The 24,401-nt window shown below is 37.7% G+C and overlaps 1 protein-coding gene and 1 long non-coding RNA gene across 11 annotated transcripts in view; one reads left to right on the forward strand and one right to left on the reverse strand.

The window, feature by feature from the left end:
* EYA3 (EYA transcriptional coactivator and phosphatase 3) overlaps window positions 1-24,401 on the reverse strand; it is a 122,722-nt gene that overhangs the window by 14,948 nt on the left and 83,373 nt on the right. For 9 of the 10 annotated variants that reach the window (XM_036827381.1, XM_036827417.1, XM_036827342.1 and 6 more), the window contains 7 exons: window positions 17,815-17,900; window positions 14,499-14,682; window positions 12,444-12,583; window positions 8,300-8,383; window positions 6,751-6,840; window positions 4,579-4,637; window positions 2,305-2,465 (listed from right to left, as the gene is read on the reverse strand). In XM_036827381.1, coding sequence (XP_036683276.1) covers window positions 2,305-2,465; window positions 4,579-4,637; window positions 6,751-6,840; window positions 8,300-8,383; window positions 12,444-12,583; window positions 14,499-14,682; window positions 17,815-17,900 — 804 coding nt within the window. The remainder of the gene's footprint in view (window positions 1-2,304; window positions 2,466-4,578; window positions 4,638-6,750; window positions 6,841-8,299; window positions 8,384-12,443; window positions 12,584-14,498; window positions 14,683-17,814; window positions 17,901-24,401) is intronic. The other variant, XM_036827408.1, reaches the window with a different exon arrangement.
* Window positions 3-22,654, forward strand: LOC118881991. The gene is made up of 3 exons (XR_005016643.1): window positions 3-83; window positions 3,029-3,354; window positions 21,399-22,654. It is a non-coding gene; the product is annotated as an uncharacterized LOC118881991 (long non-coding RNA).

Below are 24,401 nucleotides of genomic sequence, written 5' to 3' on the forward strand. Positions count from 1 at the left end.
GAATAAAAGTAGACACATTCATCATTTGACAACATCCTTGCTGGCATAGAGAAAGCGACTTCTAAATTCAATTTGGAAACAGTGTGAGTTACTGAAATATTCTTCTGAGCTAACACATCTCTCTCCTTGATAAAACCCTAGCCTACTCAAAATGCCTTTTTTACTTTCTTCACCAGAATATTTTGCTGGGGGAGGTGGGAGGTGCATAATTACAACAACAAAATCAGCTGATAGAAACACTGTGACTAGGTTCTGGCAGAGGCTCTTTCTTTCATCACCAACCGGTAACATAATTTGCAGACCAGTGGACCATACTTTGAGTAGCACTGCTTTAGATGTGACATCAAGAACCAAAGGGGGAAAAATTACAGATGGAGAGTCCACAGCATTTCCAATCTCTTTCTAAAGAAACTGAGGCCCACGGAGGAAAGGCGGCTGCCTGAGAATACACAGCAAGTTAGTGGCTTTTGGTCTCAGAAATCTTCCCACTATCATACACTGCTCCCACAGTGACTGCTCTCACCCCCTTCAGAACACATCAACCTGAGATCCCAGGCTGAATCACCAGCTTTCTGAATGTCATTTATTTGTACTGTACTTCTGAAACAACTCCAGCTGATAAGAGACTAAAACATTTCTTTAAGATCAGATGATTAAGCACAAAACAAAAAACAATTCATCTGATGGGAGCACGCTACCTGACACTTGAGTTACAATATTCAAATAATAAACCTGGCTCTGAATTTTCTGTAGTGAAGGTAAAAAGAGAAATTCTGCTTTCTATTACCAACACTGCATAAAAACAGAAGTCATCTCTATGAGTAGAACTGTGTATAATTTGTTTTCAGCCTGATGGTTTTTCACAATGCAAGCCTAGAATTAGATGACTCTCAAAATTTCTGATAAAACAAAACAAAAACCAAACAAGTATCTATACGTCATGTATGACATATACATAAGCACGCATATGTCATATATTTAACTAATATCATGTGGCACTTTTGTTAATTCATATTTTACAAAATACAGGTGGATATTACTTTTACTATGTTCCCCAGGGTGGGCTCAGGGGATTCTCACAGAGGGTTATATATCACTTTCTTCAGGAAACCAGGTCCAGACACTCACTGGGCAGAGAAAGGACCAGAGACTTAGGTTGTATATGAAAACGAACAAAAGAAAGGCTAATGTCTGCGAGAGAGAAAGAGCAAAAAGACTTGGTTACCAAAATAAAAAGTACTGGCTCTGAATCATGAAGAAAAAAAAGCAGTAAAGAAAGGAATCTGAAAAAAGTAAATAAATTAGATTCCCAAAAGCCCAGATGCCTATGATTTTTTCTGGTATTGGAGCACTGTAACAGGAATGCACCAAACTGATCTTTGAAGCCCTGTTTTTACTTTCTGCCCCACACTGCAGTAGTGGTATGGTAGGTAGGAGGGCCCTCTTGACCTGACGTAATATACTTCTAGGCAGTCTATGGAATCCCTGAAACTTCACGCAACATTTTGTGCAGATGGAGGTGTTTGAGGGCGATGGTTCACAGTTTTCAATATTTTCTCACAAGGGTATATCACTAAAAAAGGAATTGCATGAATGTAAAGTGCAGTGGACCAAGAGTTCGGGATTCCAGTTGTGGTATGGTCACTAATTTGTTATGTGACCCGACCTTGTTACCCTCATGATGGACCATCAATTTTCTCAAGTGCAAAATGAAGGATTTAGATTAGTTCCCTAATGTCTCTTCTAATTTGAACAATCTATGGCTAATTAATTAATTCCAAATAATAGAATTTTAGGCATAATGGCACCTGACATTTGAGATCTATCTGGGCAGAAAGAATTTCCAAGGTCCTTCAAATCACAATGCACGGATACTGCCAACCTATCATCCTGGACCTAGTTTTCCATCCACTATAAACCTGGTTGCTAGTTCTACCTGACTTGTCCCGATGGCTATGTAAATCTGTTCAAAAATATGGCAACCTATTAAATATTACTGATAGTAGTTGTGACCCCAGAAAAAAACACATGCCATCAAACATAATCTATGGAACACATTTCCTTTAAAAAAGGCATCTATCTAAAAAGAACAAGAGAACTTTGCGAAGTTATACCAAGAGAAGTCCATGAGAACTGCAGAGCTTCCTCCCCAGAGGGTTTCCATCAAACCTGTTTTTTTAAATACAGAGTTAAAATGTTACTGTGGCACAAATTCATAAGTCAGGGAGCCCTAAGCAAACCCTGGAAAAAAAAACAGGAAGTCAGAACAAAACAGAAAATTAGCTGGTTGTATGCCACACTTACCAGCCACATTGCTTTTATGCTTATCATAGATTTCTCTCACTTTTCGGTATCGGAAAGCCAGTTTCCTCATCCAGTCCACACCTCCCTGGACGCCCACAGAGGAACCATGGCTGCCACTACCTCCTGAGCCACTGAAACCATCTGTTGAGAAACTGTAGTTGCTGTAGAGAGAGAGGATGATGAAAATTAAAATCTATACTGCATGGAGTTTTTGGTTGAATGCCACCTGGGATTGATTTTCTGTCCTATTCCTGGCATCTGACAGCCAGGCTTTGAGAATCTTCTTTCTTAATCTCTGTATGTCAGAGTCTATCTTTTCATCAGTCCTCCATCTCAAGCCTATTACTTCTATCAAAGAAAGGATGGAAAGGGAGAGCAAGAGAAGCAAGACTAATTCAATCACCAGCATCCCCTAGAGGCTGGCTTCAGACAGACCATTTTTCATTAATGACAGAAAATACCTTACAGTGAAAAAAACCCAGAATACAAAACTTTTGTGTACACACACACACACACACACAATGATTGCAACTATGTAAAAAGGAGAAACATGAAAAAATAATGGAAGGAACTAACCCCAAGTTCTAATAATAGTTAGAAAATGGGAATGTTTTCCTTCAGTGATCTGTTGGCTAGTTTAGTAAGTTCATGGGTCACTGTATTGGCTATAAAATATGTCCACAAATTCTTTAATACTCCTCTCTTCTAACTTTGCTCCCTGTAGGTATGGACAGTATTTGAACATAAACAGAACGTGGTGGAAGTGATGGTGTTGGACTTTAGAGACCAGGCTTCTCTTACAGCACCTGCTCTAAAAGAAGTCAGCTGTCACAGGAGAACACTCAAGCTGCCCCATGAAGAGGCCCATAGTGAGGACTGAGGCCCCCTCCTATCAGCCACACATGGAAGCAGGTCCTCCAGCTCCAGCCAAGCCTTCAAATGATTTTAGCTTCAGCTATCTTGACTTCAATCTCAGAGACCCTGATTCAGAACTACCCAGCTAAGTCACTTTCAAGTTCCTGACCTGCAGAAACTATGAGATGATAAATGGTAACTGTTTTAAGCTACTAAATTTTGGGGTAATTTGTTACACAGCAATAGACAGCTATTATATAGTTAGACAGGTTGGGAGGGATTAATACTTCCTAAGTCAAGATTTCCAAATGACTGACAGAATTAGAGACAACTTGGTTCAATCAGAAGTCAAAATAGAGTTCAGTGTGAGATTCTATATTTAAGAAAATAAAGCTGCCAAGACATAAGATAGGTAATTACTAGTTAGCCATATGTATAAGAGAAAAAAAAAAAAATACTAGGGTTGAGTGGATTGTAAACTGCTTCAGACCAGGCTTTTTCCTAAGGTGAGTAAAATCTCTTAAGACTGGTGCCCTCCAAGGCTGTGCAAGACACAGCATACACGACTGGATCTGCTCCAGAAGTGAAACCTTTCTATCCTTCTCGGCACCACAGGGTTACATCCTTACTAAGTGATGTGTCCAGTTCTGCTCTAGATTTGAGAATTCACAGAGGAAACAATTTTAGGGTAGACACATGGAAAAACTTTTGCCTATGAAAAGGGATAAACATTAAAACAAATTAACATGAAAAGATGTGACAACTTTTTTTCTAAAGGTCTTTAAATGTAAGGTAGATAAATTTTTGGATTATTCTTAGCTAAGACTACTGAGCTAGAAGACAGTAGCCAAGAGAGAAAGGAGGAGACCAAGCAAGCATTTTGCCACTGAGACCTCCTTGGTTTAGCGTTCACTGTGATATTAATGTTTAAGATTGTCTTCCATAGGGTCACTCCTGACACCATCAGACCCCCCACAATTAATTTCCTTGGTGAAATCCCTGATGTTTATTTGTATCTAAAACCAATCAATCTGGAAGCACACTTTTCCCGACTGAAAATCTGGCCAAAGAGAAACTAGTATATCCTTTACTTTGGAATGCTTTTTTCTCATTCCATCATGCTACCCATTCATCAAGGTCATACTTAAATTCTACTGTGCTGAGAAGGCCACTCCAATGTTGGCACCACCTGCTCCCCACCCCCATCAGAATTACTTTCTATTCTGTGTTCCATCACATTTTCTATTGTCACCTTCTCACACTACATGCCATCGTTAACTATGTTTGTTTCTATCTCCTCTAATAGATTGTGAGCTCTTTTAGGGCTGTGTCTTATTCATCTTTGTTTTCCTCTGAACCTAGACAGTGTCTTGTGCATAACAGGTGTACTGATGTTTAAGACATCATTGTTTTTATCACCTCAAGTCTTGGCCATTGTCATCAGAAGCCACATCTTCCACATGCACCTGGTCACACTCCTGTTAAAAGACAAAACCACACATTATTTCAGCCCAGGGAGTAGAAGTGCTACTACCACCACAATATATTGTAAAAATACCACAAACAATGGCAAGGTGATGAAATACCTTATGGTCTCTTATGTATGGAGGATCACTCTCACCCCCCTTGCTGTTCAACTTCTTCTAAGGCCTAATTTACATTCCTCAGTCTTCATGAAATCTTCCTTAACCATCCCAACCCTCAGTTATGCTCTTATCTCAATAGTTCATTTTTCCAACAGTCCATGGGTATAAACACAAGCTCCCTTACACTGTTAGGTGTGCCTATGTCCTACACTAGACTGTAAGTCCTATTACCTTGTAGGCCTCTTATGGCACGACCATGCCTTACATCTCCTTTGTACCCCTCTAGTCTAGTCCAGTGCCCTTATATAGCATGTACTCAATACATTTTTGCAGATGAAACAGATGCTGGTAGAGTGCGTGTGGTATCAAAACTGAGAATGACTGAAACAGAAATTTGTAAATTCAAACTTAGGAATTAGAAGAGGTCATCTAAGTCAATCTCCTCATATTCTAAAAGTGAGGTAAAACAATTTGCCCAAGGTCATAAAACTAGTGAGTGGTAGAAAGAAACCAGAAGGAGCCTGGGTCTTCTAATCTGAATCCAAGGTTCTTTCCTCTAAGCCCACACTACTACTGACATAAAACGCCACCCACTGCCTAACTGACAGATTCAGTCCTCTGACACCACCTAGGGTGGTGCCGTGATGTCCACCTGCATCAGAATCCTCTGGGGAAGATTTTTAAAAATGCATATTTTTGAACAGAATTTCTGTGAGTGAAGTCCTAGAATCTTCATTTTTAACAAGCTCCCCAGGTGATTCTTATGCCCCCTAAAGTTGAGAACCACTGACCTGGGGGGCAGGAACACATTCAGGTCAAATTCTTCACAGAACTTTCAGTCCTGAGTGAGGACTATGTCTAGAAAATCATTACAAATACAATTTGGCAACAATTACTGGCACATAGTAGGTTTTCAATAAATGTTTGCTGAATAAAACTATAATGTCCCAACTTATCAACATGTGAAGTTGAGGGAAGATTAAAGCACTGTGGAGCTTACACAAAAGTGTTGGAGTTTAGAGCCCTATTAATTTAATTTGTTGGAGAATTGTCTGTTGAGTAGAACTAGGTTGTATTTTAAAAGAAAGAGGATTACTTCATGTTCATTTTACTTTAAAATTTTATTTACTTTAAAATTTTCACTATTTAAAAAACTAGGTAAAAAAAAAAAAAAAAAAAAACTAGGTAATATATGTAGTACACAGTTCAAAATTCAAAAGGACATTAAGTGACAAGTCTGCTCCTTCCCACCTCTGTGTCCCAGCAATACATTCCCATCCTGAGATAGAACAACTGTTACTAGTTTGTTGTGTATGGTAACTGCTTAACTGAGGCCCAGAATGGGGAGATAACTTTCCTAACTTGGTCCTCGCAGTCTGGTCTCCTGATTCCCAGTCCTGTGCTCTTTCCACTACACGATGTTCACCTCAAAGATGAACTCAAATGTCAAAACCAAAAAAATTAACCAAGAAGCTCTCGGTGTTTCCTGGTTTCCCTCCACCTAACTATAAAATGATCTGACATCAAGGCTAACCTACACATGGACAAGCACGTATAAAATACAACGAGTTACAGTAGCCATCTACAGACCTGACAAATCAAGAGGCTATCTTTTAAGAAGGTAAAACTGAAAAACATTCAAGAGTACAAATAATCAAAGCCACCTTCTGTATGTTATTTAATATAGCTGAATAAATTGGAATGTTGGTTTATATATCAGTGTTTTGCCTGATGGGGTGGCACTGCCCCTAGAGCTAGATCACTTCCAAATAAGCTAACAAAAATCAAGTTTTTGAGCCAATAAAACTGAAGCTCAGAACTAAGACTGTGGTGACCTAGCCAAGGCACTATTCCTTCAAGACTATGTACACCCAAGTGCCGAGCTGCCCTCTCCATACCTACCCTGTCTAACCACATTTCCTCTAAATACAAAAAGCACAGGCTCAATAAATAGTTATTGAACAAAGTGTTTCACTGAAGTGCAGAAACAATTTAAAATGCTTACCTCTAAGTCATTGAAAAATAGATGCGTGTCAGCCACTTCAAAAATCATTTCTTCCATTGTTAAACCTGAGCCAATCACTACTGTTGGGTCCTGAAAGACAATAAGAGAATAATTTGCTTGACTTGGCACTCACAGCATTGGTTCTTATCTTTAAAGGGTTCAAAATAGTTTGGGTCAAGGCCAAAACAACACTGGCCCACAACAGTGCTTCTCACTATTACTGATGCAATTTCATTCACAGTTATAAGAATCTGGGATTGTGCAAAGTTAAACATTTCAGGACTTTAGGACTTTAGTTTCTAGAAAACTTAACCCACTTAAAAAAAAAACAACACTTAATTTTTGGAGAAATTCCATTTCAGAAGAAATTCTAACTATCGCTGAAATATTGCTCTTATAACACCCATTATCATACCCCCCCACCTCACACACACAGTACAACACCAGAAGTCAGTAATCTGACAATCTCAACAACCAGGAAATCAGTAAAGAAATATTTGCAGGAAAACCAATGCACGTAGCTTTAAAATGAACTATCAGACCTTCCCTTAAAGGCAGTATGCTCTTATTTTATATACTCTCATTACCAGTCTTGTTATATAGTATATGAGCTTATGTCAGCTTGCCAGTCTAGATACTAAAAGCCTATGGGAAAGTACTTCTAACAGAAACACTGGTGACAATAAGAAATAATTAGGAGCAGTAAAAGTAGGAAAGCAAAGGAGGCTGATATTTTTATAAAATTAATTCACAGAAACTAAAAAATGGGAGCCTGGAGGTAATTTAGTACAGAAATATACAGCCACTACCTCAAAACAGCTCAGCCCTCTATCAAAACTGATGTTAATACTGATGACTGAAGTTAAATCCTGCTTGGTATGTTTCATTTAAGAAGGTATATAATCTATTTTATTTTATTTTAAGGTTTTTTTAAAAGATTAATTAATTAGTTTAGACTGTGCCGGGTCTTAGTTGCGGCATGAGGGCTTCTTAGTTGCGGCATGCGGACTCTTCAGTTGCGGCAGGCGTGCAGGATCTAGTTCCCCAACCAGGGATTGAACCCGGGCCCCCTGCATTGGGAGCGTGGAGTCTTACCCACTGGACCACCAGGGAAGTTCCTAAGAGGGTATATAATCTATTTTAGAAAGATATTTTATATTTTAAATGTACAGATCTGGTATATTCTCAGCTAAATGGTATGCTCAGTTTGGGTTGTTATATGTGACACAGGGATAACAGACTAGTCTTTGGAGTAGATAATCCTGAGACTCCACTCTGTTTTGAGCCTCAGTCCCATACTTAGTCTTTGCAAAATACCGCTCTCCAACAACTTCAGCTTTTAGCACTGGTCCCAGGTCTAGTCTCTACCTTTATCATCAGCTCTGCCTGACCATGTAGTCTGCCTGGTATAAGCCATTGGGTGAAGTTTTATGTGAAAGGTGAAAGGTCAACAGGGTAAGATGGAGATAACAGAGACAGTGATTTTGGTTACCTGCACACATAGTCAGGAGAGGGACAGTTACAACAAAGGAAGAAAGACTCAAATTACCTTTCCATACTTCTGGGCATAGGATCCAGTAAGAAGGGAGTGGAAGATGATGATGGTTTCATCTAAGTCCCACAGAAATACCCGCTGAGTGAGGAAAATATTTTAAAAAATGAGTGAGCATCTTTTTTAATCGTAATGGAATGAGACAAGAAATCAATAACAGAAGGAAAACTGGAAAATTCACACATCTGTGAAAATTAAACAATACTATCTTAAGCAATCAATGGATAAAAAAGAAATAAGTGAAATTAGAAAATACCTTGAGATGAATGAAAACCAAAAACAACATACCAAAATTTATGGGATGCTGTGAAAACAATGCTAAGAAGGAAATTTATAGCTCCAAATGTGTACCTTAAAAAAGATCTCAATCAAAAACCAAACTGCACAATTTAAGTTGCCAGAAAAAGCCAGCAGAAGGAAGGAAATAATAAAGGTTAGAAGAGATAGATAAAGCAGAGGGTAGGAAAAAAATAGAGAAAATCAACAAAACCAAAAGTCGGTTCTTTGAAGAGATCTACAAAATTGACAACTTTTAGCTAGACTGGCTAAGAAAAAAGAGAGAAGACATAAATTACTAAAATCAGAAATAAAAGTGGGACATTATTACCAATTTTACAGAAATAAAAAGGATTATAAGAAAATACTATGAAGAGTTATACACCAACAAATAATCTAGATGAAATGAACAAATTCCTAGAAATTCACAATGTGCCAAAACTGACTCAAAAAGAAATAGAAAATCTGAACAGATCTTTAACTGGAGGAGGTTGAATCAATAATAAAAAACATCCCAAAAAAGAAAAGCCCAGGACCAGATGGCTTCACTGCTGAATTCTACCAAACACTTAAAGAAGAATTAACACCAATCCTTAAGATCTTCCAAAAAAATTGAAGAGGAGGGAACACTTCCTAACTCACTCTATGAAGCCAGCATTACCCTGATACTGAAGACAAAGACACTGCAAGAAAACTGCAGACCAATTCTCATATGAACAGTGATGCAAAAACCTCAATAAAATAGTGGCAAACAATATTCAGCAGCATATTTAAAGAATTATAAATCATGACCAAGTGGGATTTGTTCCCAGAATGCAAGAATGGTTGGTTCAACATAGAAAAATCAATGTAATATACTGCATTAACAGAATAGAGGAAAAAACCCACATGGTCATCTCAATTGATGCAGAAAAAGCATTTGACAAAATTCAACACGCTTTCATGATAAAAACACTCAATAAACTAGCAACTTCCTCACCATGATAAAGGACGTATATGAAAAACCTACAGCTAATATCATACTCAATGGTGGAAAATTGAAAGCGTTATCCCTGAGATTAGGAATAAGAGAAGTATGCCTGTTTTCACCACTTCTATTCAACATGGTACTGGAAATTCTAGCCAGAATAAACTGGCAAGGAAAGGGGAAAAAAGGTACCCAAACTGGAAAGGAAGAAGTAAAATTACCTCTGTTCGCAGATGACATGATCTTATATATAGAAAACCCTTAAGCCACAAAAAATTGTTGAGAGCTAATAAATGAATTCAGAAATCAGCTGTATTTCTATAAGCTTGCAATGAATAATTCTAAGAGGATTTTAAAACACAACAGCATCAAAAATAATAAAATATTTAGGAATGAATTTAACACTTCGGGACTTGTACACTGAAAACTATAAAACATCACTGAAGGAAATCAAAGAGGACACACCTAAATAAATGTAAAGACATTCCATGTTCATGAATAGAAGACTTAATATTGTTAAGATGACAATACTACCCAATGGGAATCTACAAATACAATGCAATCCCTATCAAAATCCCAACAGTGTTTTTTAAAGAAACAGAAAAACTCATCCTAAAATTTGTATGAAATCTCAAGGGACCCTGAAGAGCCAAAATAATCTTGAAAAAGAACAAAGTTGGAAGACTCACACTTCCTGATTTCAAAACTTACTACAAAGCCACAGTAATCAAAACAGTGTGGTACTAGCATAAGGATAGATATACAGACCAATGGAATAGATGAGAGAGCCCAGAAATAAATGCTTATATATATATGTGTGGTCAATTGATTTTTTTTTTTTTTTTTTGCCAAGGATACCAAGACCATTCAATGGGGAAAGGAAACTGTTTCCAAAACAAGGTCCTGGGAAAACTGAATATCCATGTGCAAAAGAATGAAATTAGATTCCTACCTCACACTATGTACAAAAATTAACTCAATATGGATCAAAGACCTAAATTTAAGAGCTGAAACAATAAAATGCTTAGAAGAAAACAGAGGTGAATATCTTCATAATCTTGTTTCCTTAAATATAACACCAAAAGCACAAGCAATAAAAGAAAAATAGAACTTTATCCGAATTTAAAACTTTAAGCATCAAAGGATACTATCAAGAGTGAAAAGACAATCCATAGAAAATATCTGCACGTCTTATATCTGATAAGGGATTAATATCTAGAATATATAAAGAATTCCTAACATTCTACAACAAAAAACCAACCCAATTTAAAAATGGGCAAAGGATTTGGACATTACTTCAAACAAAACAGACAAATGGCCAATACACACATGAAAAGATATTCAACATTATTAATCATTAAGGAAATGCAAATCAAAACCACAATGAGACATCACTTCACACCCATTAGGATGGATTATGCAAAAAATGGGAAATAACTGGAACCCTGGTACATTGCTGGTAGGAATGTAAAATGGTGTAGTCATTTGGAAAACATTTTGGTGGCTCCTCAAAAAGCTGAACACAGAACTACCATATGATCCCACAATTCTTCTCCTAGGTTTATACTTTTTCAAATAATTGAAAAGAGGGACTCAAAGATACCTGTACAGCAGTGTTATAGCAGCATTATTCACAATAGCTCAAAGGTGAAAAAACCCCAAGCGTTCATCACAGATGAAAACAGATAAACAAAATGTGGTATATATACACAATGGAATTATTCAGCCATAAAAAGGAATGAAGTTCTGATATATGCTACAGCATGGATGAACCTTGAAAACATTATGCTAAGTGAAGTAAGCCTGACACAAAAGGATAGATTTTGTATGATTCTACTTCTATGAACTATCTAGAATAGGCAAATTTATAGTGACAGAAAGTAGAACAGAGGTTACCAGGGACTAATAGGAGGGGAGAATAGGGAATTATTGCTTAATGGGTGCAGAGTTTTTGTTTGCGATCATGAAAAACTTCTGGAAACAGATAGCAGTAACGAACAACACTGTGAATGTACTTAAAATTGCACACTTAAAAAATGGTAAATTTTATATTATATATACCTTACCACAATTTAAAAAATGAGTGAGTACTCCATTTTTTCCAAGAAATATATCAGGTCTTTAGATTTTCTTTCTTTCTCCTCCTGCCCTCCCCGCCGCCCCCAGTAACAAAAGGGAAGAGAGGTTTCAAACATAGCCTCAATTTACCTATGTCTTCTGAACACCTGTCAATGGACTCATTTTTAAATATGGCTTTTCCCTCTTATTAAATGATCACATTATAGAAAAATTGAAGAAAGAAAACAAAAGGATTAATATCAAAACTCCATTATTATTAGAATTTTGTACGAATTTCTAGTCTTTTAATAATGAAGCCAAATGTATGCCCATAATAAATTCCTATAGTGTTTAAACTACAGAATAAGTGAGAGCCAATCTCATTAATAAGTTACCAGATCTGGCTGCATGTTTCACAGAAACTTGGCCTAAAGCACTTTAGTTCTCTCATTTTACTTTGAGATTTTTAAATGGAGAACAGTATATTACTTGTGACACCCTCTGCTTTTTGAATATGATGCATTATTCTTTCTGTTCTCCTCTGGAATACAGAAAACAGTTTGTTCTTTCCCTTAAAAAGTGACCTGGCTATCTAAATTCAAAAAAGCTTTTTCAATGCTCTTGGTGAAAAGGATCTGAAAGTGATATGGTAAGATATGGGCATAGAGTAATGTGTTTTTACATTTCTCTTTTCACTTGGCCAATTCATTTTCTCTTGCTCAGGAATTATAGGGTATACAACACAGAACCACATAATCTCATGAGTTTCAGATATATATTTGATAAATTTAAGAAATGAGAAAAAAAAAGGTTGCAGCTCAAATGAGTTTCTTCCCATACTTCTAATTCACTGTCCTGGGAAGAGCTGGCATCAGCTTTCCTCTTGCCCCGGTTCTTGCCAGTCATGTTTTTCCTGGACTGGTCATCAGCATCTTTACTTGGTGTAGTCTGGGTCAAAGATGGGCTTGTAGAAGGGTCTCCTAGAAAGGAAAAGTGAGACACCGGTATTGCCAGGGTAGTCACAGGCTATAAGAACCAGAGCAGAATGGTCAGCAGGTTCTCTGCCCTTAAGAATCATGTTGCAGGGATAAAGGCTGGAAAACCAAACTTTACTTAAGCAATTTGGAAATGTAGACCAAACATCATAAAGAGAGTTATAACTAGAATTTATATGCCTGCCTCCCAATGGAAGAACACATCTATAAAGTCATTTTGCCAAAAAAAAAAAATTAAACCTGAACCTGATTAAGCTTCTAGATCAGGGTTTCTCAACTTGGCACAATTGACCTTTTTGGACCAGATAGTTTTTGTTGTGAAGGGACGTCCTGTGCATTGTAGGATGTTTGGTTAAGCAGCATTCTTGGCCTCTACCCACTAGATGCCAGTAGCACCCCCTTCCCAGTGTGACAACCAAAAATGTGTCCATACATTGCCAAATATCCCTGGGTGTGGGGGCATGGGGGTGGAGGCAGGGGGCACAGAACCACCTCTAACTGAAAAACCACTGCTCTAGATCCATTTACCACTTTAAATAAAATACAGAAGGCAGTGGGCTGTGGTAAACTACCCTCTAAGGTTATAATTGGCGAAATTTAGACTGAGAAATGGTATGGGACAAACAGTCTATTGATTGTCTCTTCAACAAATAAATTACAATCGGAAATAAAAAGAGATGGGGGAATTTATAGGTTAAAACAAAATATCCACCAATCACAATGTATGGACCTTACTTGGATCTTATTTTAAACAAACTGTAAAAAGAAAAACAAAACTCCTAACATTTATGAGAAAACTAGAAATATGAATACCCTTTGGTATTTTATGTTATTAAGGAATTATTGTTGAATATTTTAGATGGGATAATGGCACTGTGGTTATGTTATCAAGCATTATAAATAAATATGATACCTGGAATTTGAGGAGGGAATTGGATGAAGTATAGTTGAAACAAGATTGCCTATGAGTTGTTAATTGTTGAAGTTGGATGACAGATATATAAGGGTTCATTATACCATTCTGACAACTTCTGCCACTGTTTGAAACTCTCCATTATTAAAAAGTTAAAATTGTTATGAAGAACAAAGATATTTAGAGAAATTAATTCAAAACTAAGGCATCAACACATGTAATGATTTCAAAGTTATGTAGGTTTGAAGCAGCAACCATTTGTATGTCCATTTATTTAGAAGACCAGTAGAGGCAAGATGCACAGAAAACTGCATTAGTTGATGTAGACCACTGTTTTTAAAAATGCATCAGTGTTAACGATAAACAGTCCTTCCCCAAGTTACATGACATGACAGTGAACCACCAAATTTTCATAAAAAATAGGGATAAAAAGTGTGTGCATATGTTTACTGAATGTGTGCATAAAGTCTTTATGTCAGGATTTTTTAATCTGGACATCATAATTCATTGATCCATTTCAAAGCTAGAGGTTTACATTTGTAGGTTAAATTTTATGTATTTCATGGGGAAAAAGAACCATACCTTTCTTCAGCATCTTAAAGGGATCCATGACACAGAAAAAGTTAAGAACTACTGTTGTGAGGCCTAACCAGAAGTCAATTATGCACAGACTAAAACTGCAGTCCCCCAGCTTTTATAAAATGTGCTAAGATTCTGAAGTTCTCTGTGACAAGCATATTATAGCTACAGGGAGGGTGGAGTGGGAGTCATAAATAAAGTCTTTTCATTCTTGGTACTTTTCTGTTCACAACATCAGGTATTATATTCAGTCTGCCAACGACTCATCGTTGTCTGGCTACAGTGTTTAAATACTCCTCACCTGAGAAGGAAGGCCAATAGCATGGTAACAGTGACTTAGACCAGAACAAAATAATCTTCACCATCGCCTGTTGGATGAAATGCCCTTAAGCCAAATGCAGAGCTTACCAGAGGAAAGTCTCTGTGCTGCAGGAGCAGGTACCATGACGCTAGGCTTCTCCGTCTGGTATGTGGCTGCTGCTAAGGTGGTACTCTCAGCATCACTGTTAGTCTGGCCTGTGACTCCAAAGCTGGAGCTGGGGTAGCAAGCCTGGTACTGACTTTGACCAAGGATAGTATAGGTGGGATAGTCCTGTAGGTCAAAGGGAATAAGGGAGGAAAATAAGCCTCTTAGCAAGAGCATAACACTAATTTCAACACAAGAGACTTTCATGTCCCTCTTTTTCATAATTATTTCCCTAAAACATTAACCCGACTTCTTATTTACCTAACCTATATAGTCTTCCACCTAAACCAATGATTTTCGAAATGCATTCTGTGGAAACCTAAGAGTCAAGAGGACACGCCTCAGGGACTGTCTTTGGGATGAGGTTAAGGCTGAGAGCAAAGTGTCCCATGCACTGTACACACAATGTCCCTTTTCTACTATACCAGCCTTTTTTTTTTTCTACTTTATGTACAGAATTTCTGCAAAAATTTCTGCACAGAATTTTTGAAGGAAAGAGTCTACTCTTTAAGAAGTTTATAAAACACTGCATTAGATGATAGTGCTTTTAAGGACAGATGAGCTTAAACAAAAAAGCGAATGTCCTACATTAAAGTTTCCCAGTTTAAAAACTGAGTATCTCTCTCTCTTTAAAAATATTTATTTATTTATTTATTTGGCTGTACAGGGTCTTAGTTGTGGCATGCGGGATCTTTAGTTGCGGCATGTGGGATCTAAGTTCCCTGACCAGGAATCGAACCTGGGCCCCCTGCATTGGGAGCATGGAGTTTTAACCACTGGATCACCAGGGCAGTCCCCTCTCTTTTTTTAAATAATCAAGTTTTCTTTAAAAATAAAGTTTCTTTAAAATATTTGAAGGGAACTTTTGGTAGTTTCACAGGCACATACATGACAAAACTTATCAAATCATACAATTTAAATCTGTGCAATTTACTGTATGTCAATTACACCTTAAAAAAGCTGTAAAAAATGGGTATGATGCACAGCTCAAATACACACCTTAAAAAAATTCCACTGATAATTGATATTGGTGACAAGTAGGAAGAAGCTAACTGATCAGACCAATTATTTATAAAGAACACTGAGCATCTACCATAAGCCAAATACAATTCACAGTGTGAGTGTGTGTGTGTGTGTATGTGTTGGTACATGGGAGTTAAAAACCTAGCAGGATAGGGCTTCCCTGGTGGCGCAGTGGTTGAGAATCTGCCTGCCAATGCAGGGGACACGGGTTCGAGCCCTGGTCTGGGAAGATCCCACATGCCGCGGAGCAACTAGGCCCGTGAGCCACAATTGCTGAGCCTGCGCGTCTGGAGCCTGTGCTCTGCAACTAGAGAGGCCGCGATAGTGAGAGGCCCGCGCACTGTGATGAAGAGTGGCCCCCACTTGCCGCAACTAGAGAAAGCCCTCGCACAGAAACGAAGACCCCACACAGCCATAAATAAATAAATAAATAAATTAATTAATTAATTTTAAAAAAACAGTCTAGCAGGATAGAAGACCAACAAATTAGCAATAAATTGTATGTCAAATGAGTAAAATACAGAGGAAGACAACTATCACTGCAGACTGTGACAGAGAGCTTTCTGAGACAAAGAAGCAGAAGGGATAGGAAAATGAACAGGCCCTGGAAAGGTTTTATTAAGGGGTCAGAGATGTTGAGTCTGGATGAAACAAAGGATCTCTGTAGGCCTGAATGACTGGTTACGGATAGGATTGGATTCTTTAGGCAGTGGTGTATAGTTTGTGTGGGAGCAGGAAATGGGGATCATCAAATTCAAATAAACAAAAATATGAAAAGATTCTGAGCAGGTGAGTGACAGGATAAAATGTGGCATTTAAAGAAAATTCATCAGACAGTGTTTTAGAAAATGTACAGGCATGGTGAAAAATTAAAGATGAGATGAATACTTAACTCAAGATTAAAGAGGAAAAAACTAAACCATGGGAAATGACAGCAAAAATGAAAAAGCAGGGACTTCCCTGGCAGTCCAGTGGTTAAGACTCCATGCTTCCACTGTAGGGGGCACAGGTTAGATCCCTGGTCAGGGAACTAAGATTCTATATGCCATGTGGCGCAGCCAAAAAAGAAAAAAGAAAAAGAAAAAGCAGGAAAGAATTCCAGAAATGGCTGGATTAGGGCTGGGTAAGGAAAAAAAAAATCGAAGATGACTGGTCTGGTTTTAGGCCTAGGTATATTAAAAAACAGTGTAACTGACAAGAATTGAGAGGCCATAGGAAAAAGTGGTATTACTTTTTGGAGGACAAGGAAATGGAAGAAAGGGTGGAATGAAAGGCTGGTTTTAGATATGGTCAACTTAGGGAAATAATAGGATATTTAAAAAAAAAAAGCCCATCAATCAGCAGGAAGCCTGTAGATATCATGAGGTCAGGACTAGAATCTTCATTTTGGAAGAAGTAAATGGACATTGTGAATGTGGTTAAACATTCCTGGGGATGAAATAATAAACATGTGGAAAACTAAACAGACTGTCCATGACAGAAGACAGGATATGCAAAGGGAGAGAGATGTTACCCTGAAGAATTCCAGGTACACAGCAGGAACTCAATAAATACTTGTGGACTAAAAGAATGAACAAATGCAAAAACAGTCAAAACATAAAAAGTGAACCAGAATAGCAATGTTAACTGCAGCCACAAAAAAGATCCATGGAGACAGTGGTTGATAATACTAACTGCCGCAGAGAAAACAACAAATAAAAACATAACAACAAAACCAAAAAAACCCTAAAACACTGAAGATGTTAACAGTGATCTAAACATACAGAGTTAGTAGAATAGTGATCAAGACCAGACCACAAGGAATTCACAAAGAAATGAGTGGCTAAGTAAAAAAAAAGCCGAAGTAATATTTCCACAAACATTTATTATGTGCCTTTAATGTGAGTACTAGGCATTTTTCTGAACTCTCAGAACAAATAACTGAACAAAATAGAAAAATAAATCCCTACCCTCACGGAGCTTACATTCTTGTGGCAGCAGGGTAAGAGACAGACACACACACAGTAGATAAAGGAGCAGATATAATCATATCACTCATAGTCTTAGCAATGGAATGAGAGAAACTGGGTAGTAGCCTGAGAAACCATCCAAGGTCTCAGTCCTGAGGGCATCCAGAAAAAGGTCTCTCCACAGTCCATACTGGTTGTTTCTTAGATTGGCAAACTGATAATGGAAAGAAGAGAGGAAGAGCTAGCTAGATGAACCATATCAACAGGAGGAAAAGCAGCACCGTACCTGGTTTGAGATGCTGGAAACTGCTGCTGCTGGAATATTGGCAATAGTAGATGAAGTGGATATCAGGCTGGCATTTGTGCTTGAAGCTATAAGATGGAAAGTGTTTAAAGATATTATGTAAAAGCCTAAATGAAACTGAAAATATATTCTGTCCTAAGGAAACAGATTACAAGGAGATAAAAAACATTGGCAAAGGAAATAAATACTATATACTGGTTTTGCTCTTTTGCATGCCATACCTTAATTTAGACTTGATTAGAAATAAAACAGTTCACACATTTTTGTTTCAACTTGAGTCTTCAACTATTCCTACTAAAGTCCTAGAAGGATATAACACAATGCACTGGTTCATACTAATGATACCAGTGAAATCAGAACCTAAACCAAATCACTCCAGTCCATCTTCTCTGGCAGCTGAAAAATAACTCACCTGCAGTGTGACCTACTGACACCAGTAGAAACAACAAGAACTCTGGTAAATCCACGTGTTAAGTCCTACACTGTGATATTTACTGTCACTTGCCCCAAATTATGCCTTTCCTGGTGCAACACAATTACTCTGAGAAATTGATGTAGTTCTCCAAATTCTAAAGTGCTTCGAGTTGCTTCAACAAACACCATGTTCTGGCATTTAATGATCTCACTCATGAGCCTGGAAAAATTCGGAAAATATTCAATATTATTCTGGCCAGGGAAAAATTTATTTCATAAGCTACTTAGGCTGCCTGTCTCAGGACAAGAAATTTGGGTTTTTTCACACCCTTCTATCACAGATTCCACCAGGGTTTTAATAAAATCCTCAGTGACTGGTATTTGTCACAGTGACATTTTTCAGGTGGACAATGTATGTGAAACTGTGAGGTACTGCTCTTGAACTCCTCTCTTTTGCTCATCATAAGCATACTTATACATGGTTTCTACCGCAGTCACACACACCATAAAGGCTCACCATCAGGTAGACCACACTATCTGACTACCTATCCCATTGGCGACAAAGTCCTCTAGAGGGAAAGTTATTAGGAAAACCTCCATTAAGAATAGTGCAAGTGGGCTTCCCTGGTGGCACAGTGGTTAAGGAATCCACCTGCCAATGTGGGGGACACGGGTTCGAGCCCTGGTCCAGGAAGATCCCACGTGCCGCAGAGCACCTAAGCCCACGTGCCACAACTACTGAGCATGTGCTCTAGAGCCTGCGAGCCACAACTACTGAAGCCCGTGCACCTAGAGCCCGTGCTCTGCAACAAGAGAAGCCACCGCAATGAGAAGCCTGCGCACCGCAACGAAGAGTAGCCCCCGCTCACAACTAGAGAAAAGCCCGCGCACAGCAACGAAGACCCAACGCAGCCAAAAATAAATTAATTAATTAATAAATTAAAAAAAAAAAAGAATAGTGCAGGTGAACAAATGCAGAAGAAACGAGAGGACTGGTCAAAATCATAGGGAATTTTTATCCCTTTCCCCAAGGGTACTCTGCTTAGAAGAAAGTCTAGAAGAAATTGAGGTAAATTAGATATAAGGAACAGCTACTGCTAGCTTTCAGAAGAACTTGGGACAAAGAAGAGTTAGAGTAATTTGTCCACAGTCATGGGGTTAAAGGTAGATAGTCAAAATGACAACTGTGATCTCCCAATTCTTCATCCAGTGCCCTTTCTTTCCTCAGAGTCAGTGGCTGAGCTAGGGATCAGATTTCGTCACTATCCAGGGAGATTTTCTTTTCTACAGTACTCCTTCCCCCAGGTAAACTAAAGGATTCTTGTCTACTTTCTTAAACCCAACACCTAAATGAAACAGATTTTATAATTTATAGATGATATTTTCTTCCCATCAATATTTTTTCCCCTAAGGGGGAAAGTCCTAAGAAATCATTGTATATAAGCTAAATGACTCTACAAGTAGTTTTTAATTATTCTTGTGGGAAAAGAATTTTGAGTACATTCCAGATTCTATTACCAGTACATTATGCTAGGCAGGCCTGCTGGCTAAACACAGGTGATTTAATGTGGGAAAGAAAATGAAGTATTTAATCTCTTAAGTTTATCTCTCCCAGCAAACTCCCATTTCTAGATCAATTTTTCTATAGCCCTAATCCTAGCGTATATTCCTCTTTTCCTCCCATTTACCTTTAATTCTGTTCTACCTTCTTAATGATTTATAAACGGTTAGAGGTACAACTCATTCACATCTGATATCTGCACACATGGGGAAAAAGGTGCTCTGACTGACAAGGTAGTTTTATAAATTTAACAATTTTCAGATCACTTACAGAATTGGGCTGCAGGTAAAAAGGTAGACCTTACAAACAACTGGCCACATATTCTTAATTATCCCTGACAGGAAGTTTAATGACTGGATTAGCTAGTTGTTGATAGCAAGTTTTTAACAAGTACAGTACTAAAAATCACAAATTCCTCTCAGCAATAGTGGCTTCTATTACAGGAAATGTTGGTCTGCTAACCTAGAAAGTTTATAGGGCTCAATAACAGTTCTTTCTCCAACTCAATCAAATAATTTCTAACATGTGTTATTCATTCATTCATTAGTTCATCAAACCAGGGTCTACTATGTGCCCAGAAATGGTTCCAGCCACTGAGGAGTAGAGTAGTGAACAAGACAAAGTCCCTGCTCTCATGGCGTTTAAACTCTAGTGATAAAAGTTAGATGATAATTAAATAAATAGTATTTATTTAGGCTCTTGTAACCAGCATTGAACCCAAGCTAAACTCACTTTAAAATATACACAATCACTACATGCCGTACCCCCTGCACAACGATGACTAAATAGCCAGGCACCTCAAAAATAAAAGCACTGATCATCCTACATAAATATACATCTAGGTCTCAACAACAACAAATTAAACTGAAGATTTAAAAAACAAAAGCAGCAGCAATAAAATATGCAACAAAAATAAATTTAGAGGATAAAATAAAACTCAAGTGGTAACTCCTATTGATACATATATTTAAAGACTATTAGCTCTCCAAATGCCAACGGCATGGCCAATTGTTTTCGGATAGTTCCCACTCCTGTTTTGCAACAGAGCTGTGAAATCATAGAAAGACAAAGCTTCTGAGAACCATGCCCCATTAGAGATCCACCTGAAACAGTCAGGATACAGAGATAGCTTTAATCAGAAGACTGTGGTTATAGAACTGTGAGAGGCACAGTTGAATTAAGTGACATTGCCCTAAAGCTGGAGGGTAAACCCAAGGGTTAACGGCACATAGAAGTTGGTGCAAGATTTAGTTTCTACCCACCTCTCTAATTTTATGAATGTTTCTCTACCACCCATGCTCACCCAGCTTTCGAGTTACTCAAAACAAGAGAGACTGTTTCTCACTCAAGGACCTTTGCAATGTTGCTCTCCCTGCCTGAATTGTTCTCCCTGGTCTGTCCCTCTTGCCCTCCAGCATGATCATTCCTTCTCAGCATGTCCACTTCCAGAGAGACTCTCTCTGGACTCCTCTATTAGAACTAATTCCTTTCTTGTTTTCCCAGTCACAACAACCAATTCTTTTTTCCTCTCAGAGCACTTTTCAAAACCTATTTATTTATTTACTTGTTTGTTTTCTGCCTCCCCTCCTAGTCTGTAAGCTCCATGAAGGCAGAATCTTACTACCTTATTCATCACCTCCAACATCCAGCAAAGCATCCGGCCTACAATAGGTAAAGCTCAATAAATACTCGTGGGATTCATGAATAGTATGTCAAGGTTATCAAAAACAAGCAAAGTGTGAAAAACTGCAGTCAAGAGAATCCTAAGGAGCCATGACAATCAAATGAAATGTGGTATCCTGGATGGGATCCTGGAACAGAGAAAGGACATCAGGTAAAAACTAAGGAAATCTAAATAAACCTAGGATTTAATTAATAATAATGTACCAATATTGGTTCATTAATCATAACAAATGTTCCATTCTAATGTGAGATGTTAATAATAGGGGAAACTGTGTGCAGCGTAGGGGGATATATAACTCTCTCTATCATCTGCTCAATTTTTCTACAAATCTACAAAACTACAATAAAAAATAAAGTCTATTAAAATACAAAACAAATCTCCTAGTCAACGAAAGACTCTTGTGTGTTACCAACACTATCAGAGCCCAAAGACATTCACTGAAATTCAAGGTTGGGTTAAAATTAATTCTGAAATTTCTGAAATTAATTTTGCTACTTGAATTTTAATTATTTAAATCATCTCAATTGAAGAAAATAACCAGAGATTGGGCCACACAGTCACAGACACTCTAGGAAAAGGTTGATATAAAGAAGCCAGATCTATTTAATCAAAGGGTTTTCATGAGCATTGAAGTATAAAGTAAAGAAAAGGTTTTGATCAGAGCTGATCAAGCCAGAAGTGGAATTTGCTGTAATTTCCCTAACTTCCCCCGGGAAGATGGGCTATTGTCAATTGTTGAAAGCTTCCGGAGGGGATGAGGGGACATTGCTGTTTTGACCACTTTAAAAAAAAAATCAATACAATGCTCCTTGTTTTTATTCCGTGGAATGACTGGGTAGTTACACAGGGGGGAAGATGAAGCCCTGGAGAGCTGACATTAATTATCTGTGCTAAAGGAAATGAAAAGTGGGGGTGAGGAGAGTGATACTGATAGAGGAGAATCCAGGTGATTCAAATGTGCCAGTAATACCCATATTTCCTTTTAGCCAATTGTTACCACTTGCTTTCTACCAACTTTTTCTCAGAATAAATGGCAAAAATTAATAACTTGATGGTTAATTTCTACCCTTCGCCAAAGTTCTAATGGCAATATAATGGGCCAATAGGTTAACCAGAAAAGGGAAGGGAAATGAATTTAAGTACTTGCAAGTATAGGTTCTCAATTATGGGAGGTGATATTGATACCATGACTTCTACATTGAAAATCATAAACATTACACCCATGTGCTGGGGTCAGGCTGCCCAGCTTACATCCTTGACTTATTTACTGTGTGTCTTATGTGCCAAATCTGTAAAATGAGATTAATGACAGTACTTCCCTCATAGGTGTGTTGTGATTACATGAGTAACACCTATCTCTGCTAAAATAATGCTAAGCACATAATATGCACTTAACAAATACCAACAGTGATCATTATTAGCACAATGGAGGAAACTGGGTTAATTGATCTAAAGGGAAAAAATGTACTAAAAGGTTAAGAAATTAGGATAGTGGCAAATGAGGTTGAAAGCATAGCTTCATGACTTTTTTAAAGCAATGGCTCTTAAAAGACCCCCAAAAGGTGGTTCCTCTTGTCTTACAAAGAGGGAGAAGTAAGCACAGCTATCAGGTTCCTCAAATTCAAGGTACAAGTACAGACGAGTGGTGGTTCTACACCTTGGGAGAGGATTATTAATATAACGGAAGAGAACTCCTTGTTTTTCTTTCATGACCTAGGTGTAGTCATCAGAGATATATCAGTTTAGGAGGGACTTGGCTACTAGATTTGCCTGTAGTTGGACCCCAAAGCCTACCAAAGTAGAGGAACACTTTATAAAAATGAAAGGGGGTAGAGAAGACAAAGTCATGCTCTTGAGTTTTTTCCTCCTGGTTTGTTCCCATTTTAGAAAGAAAGAAGGGGGAGGGGACAAACATAAAAAGAAGGGAAAATAATTAAAAGGAGACTCCGTAAACAATAAGAGATAAAGGTAGCTCAGAGCAAGGTCTTAGGAATGTAGTAACCAGTTGTTCCCAACAGACTAAGAAAAAGTAGTCCTCAATCATTTTATTGAAAACAGTTAATACTGTAAATCAAAATATTTTGTTTAATATAATCTATATCAAAACAGTTTTTCATCATCAAAGTTTATATTTTAAGAATACCTAGGACTGGTTTTATAAGGAATAATATTTAAAAGCTGGGAGAAATCAGGAGAAAGGAGGCAGATGAGAAGCCAAGTAGATGGACATTAATTTCCAATTTGGAGCAATGACAAATTCCCTGCATTGGACTTGGAAGGGTAAGGAATTAACTTCACAGTGCCTTTTGAGTTTCTTTGTCTTCATTCCAAATAGTCCTGTCATAACTCTAACCTTTTAGAGGAAGAACTCAGGAAGGCAGAGATGTTTAGAGTTTAAGCTTTAATGCTATCCTTTCCATCACAAAATAGAAACAACACTGAATTTTTTGAACAAGAGAAAAGCTCACCAAGAAGTAGTAAATGGGGGTGGAGGTATAACAAAAACCACAGCAGAAAAGCAGCACACATCTCACAAAGCAGCACTCAATCTCACTTTCCATTCTATTTGGACTTCACATAAAAGAAGTCAGCAAAGCTCTAACCCATGGAGTCTTCTGCTCATTTACAGGACAAAATGCCACCGAGAACAGACTAGAACAAAATTAGACAGGTTTTCTGGACACCAACGTGCAAAAGAGGAGTCTTCAATTCTATTAAGCAGTTCACAGTCAAAGGCTTAAACTACTTATGAACCACACTCCTAGGTTCTAGTTTGTCTAACACAAAAAGCATGCACAAATGCAAATATCCTATATTACCCAGTATGTTTGGAGATACAGGTAGATTAAAAACAAAAAACAATAATAATTTAAAAAAAAAAACAAAAAAACAAAACACACACAACCATGC

The sequence above is a fragment of the Balaenoptera musculus genome, chromosome 1, assembly GCF_009873245.2.
Source record: "Balaenoptera musculus isolate JJ_BM4_2016_0621 chromosome 1, mBalMus1.pri.v3, whole genome shotgun sequence".
Classification (NCBI taxonomy): Eukaryota; Metazoa; Chordata; class Mammalia; order Artiodactyla; family Balaenopteridae; genus Balaenoptera; species Balaenoptera musculus.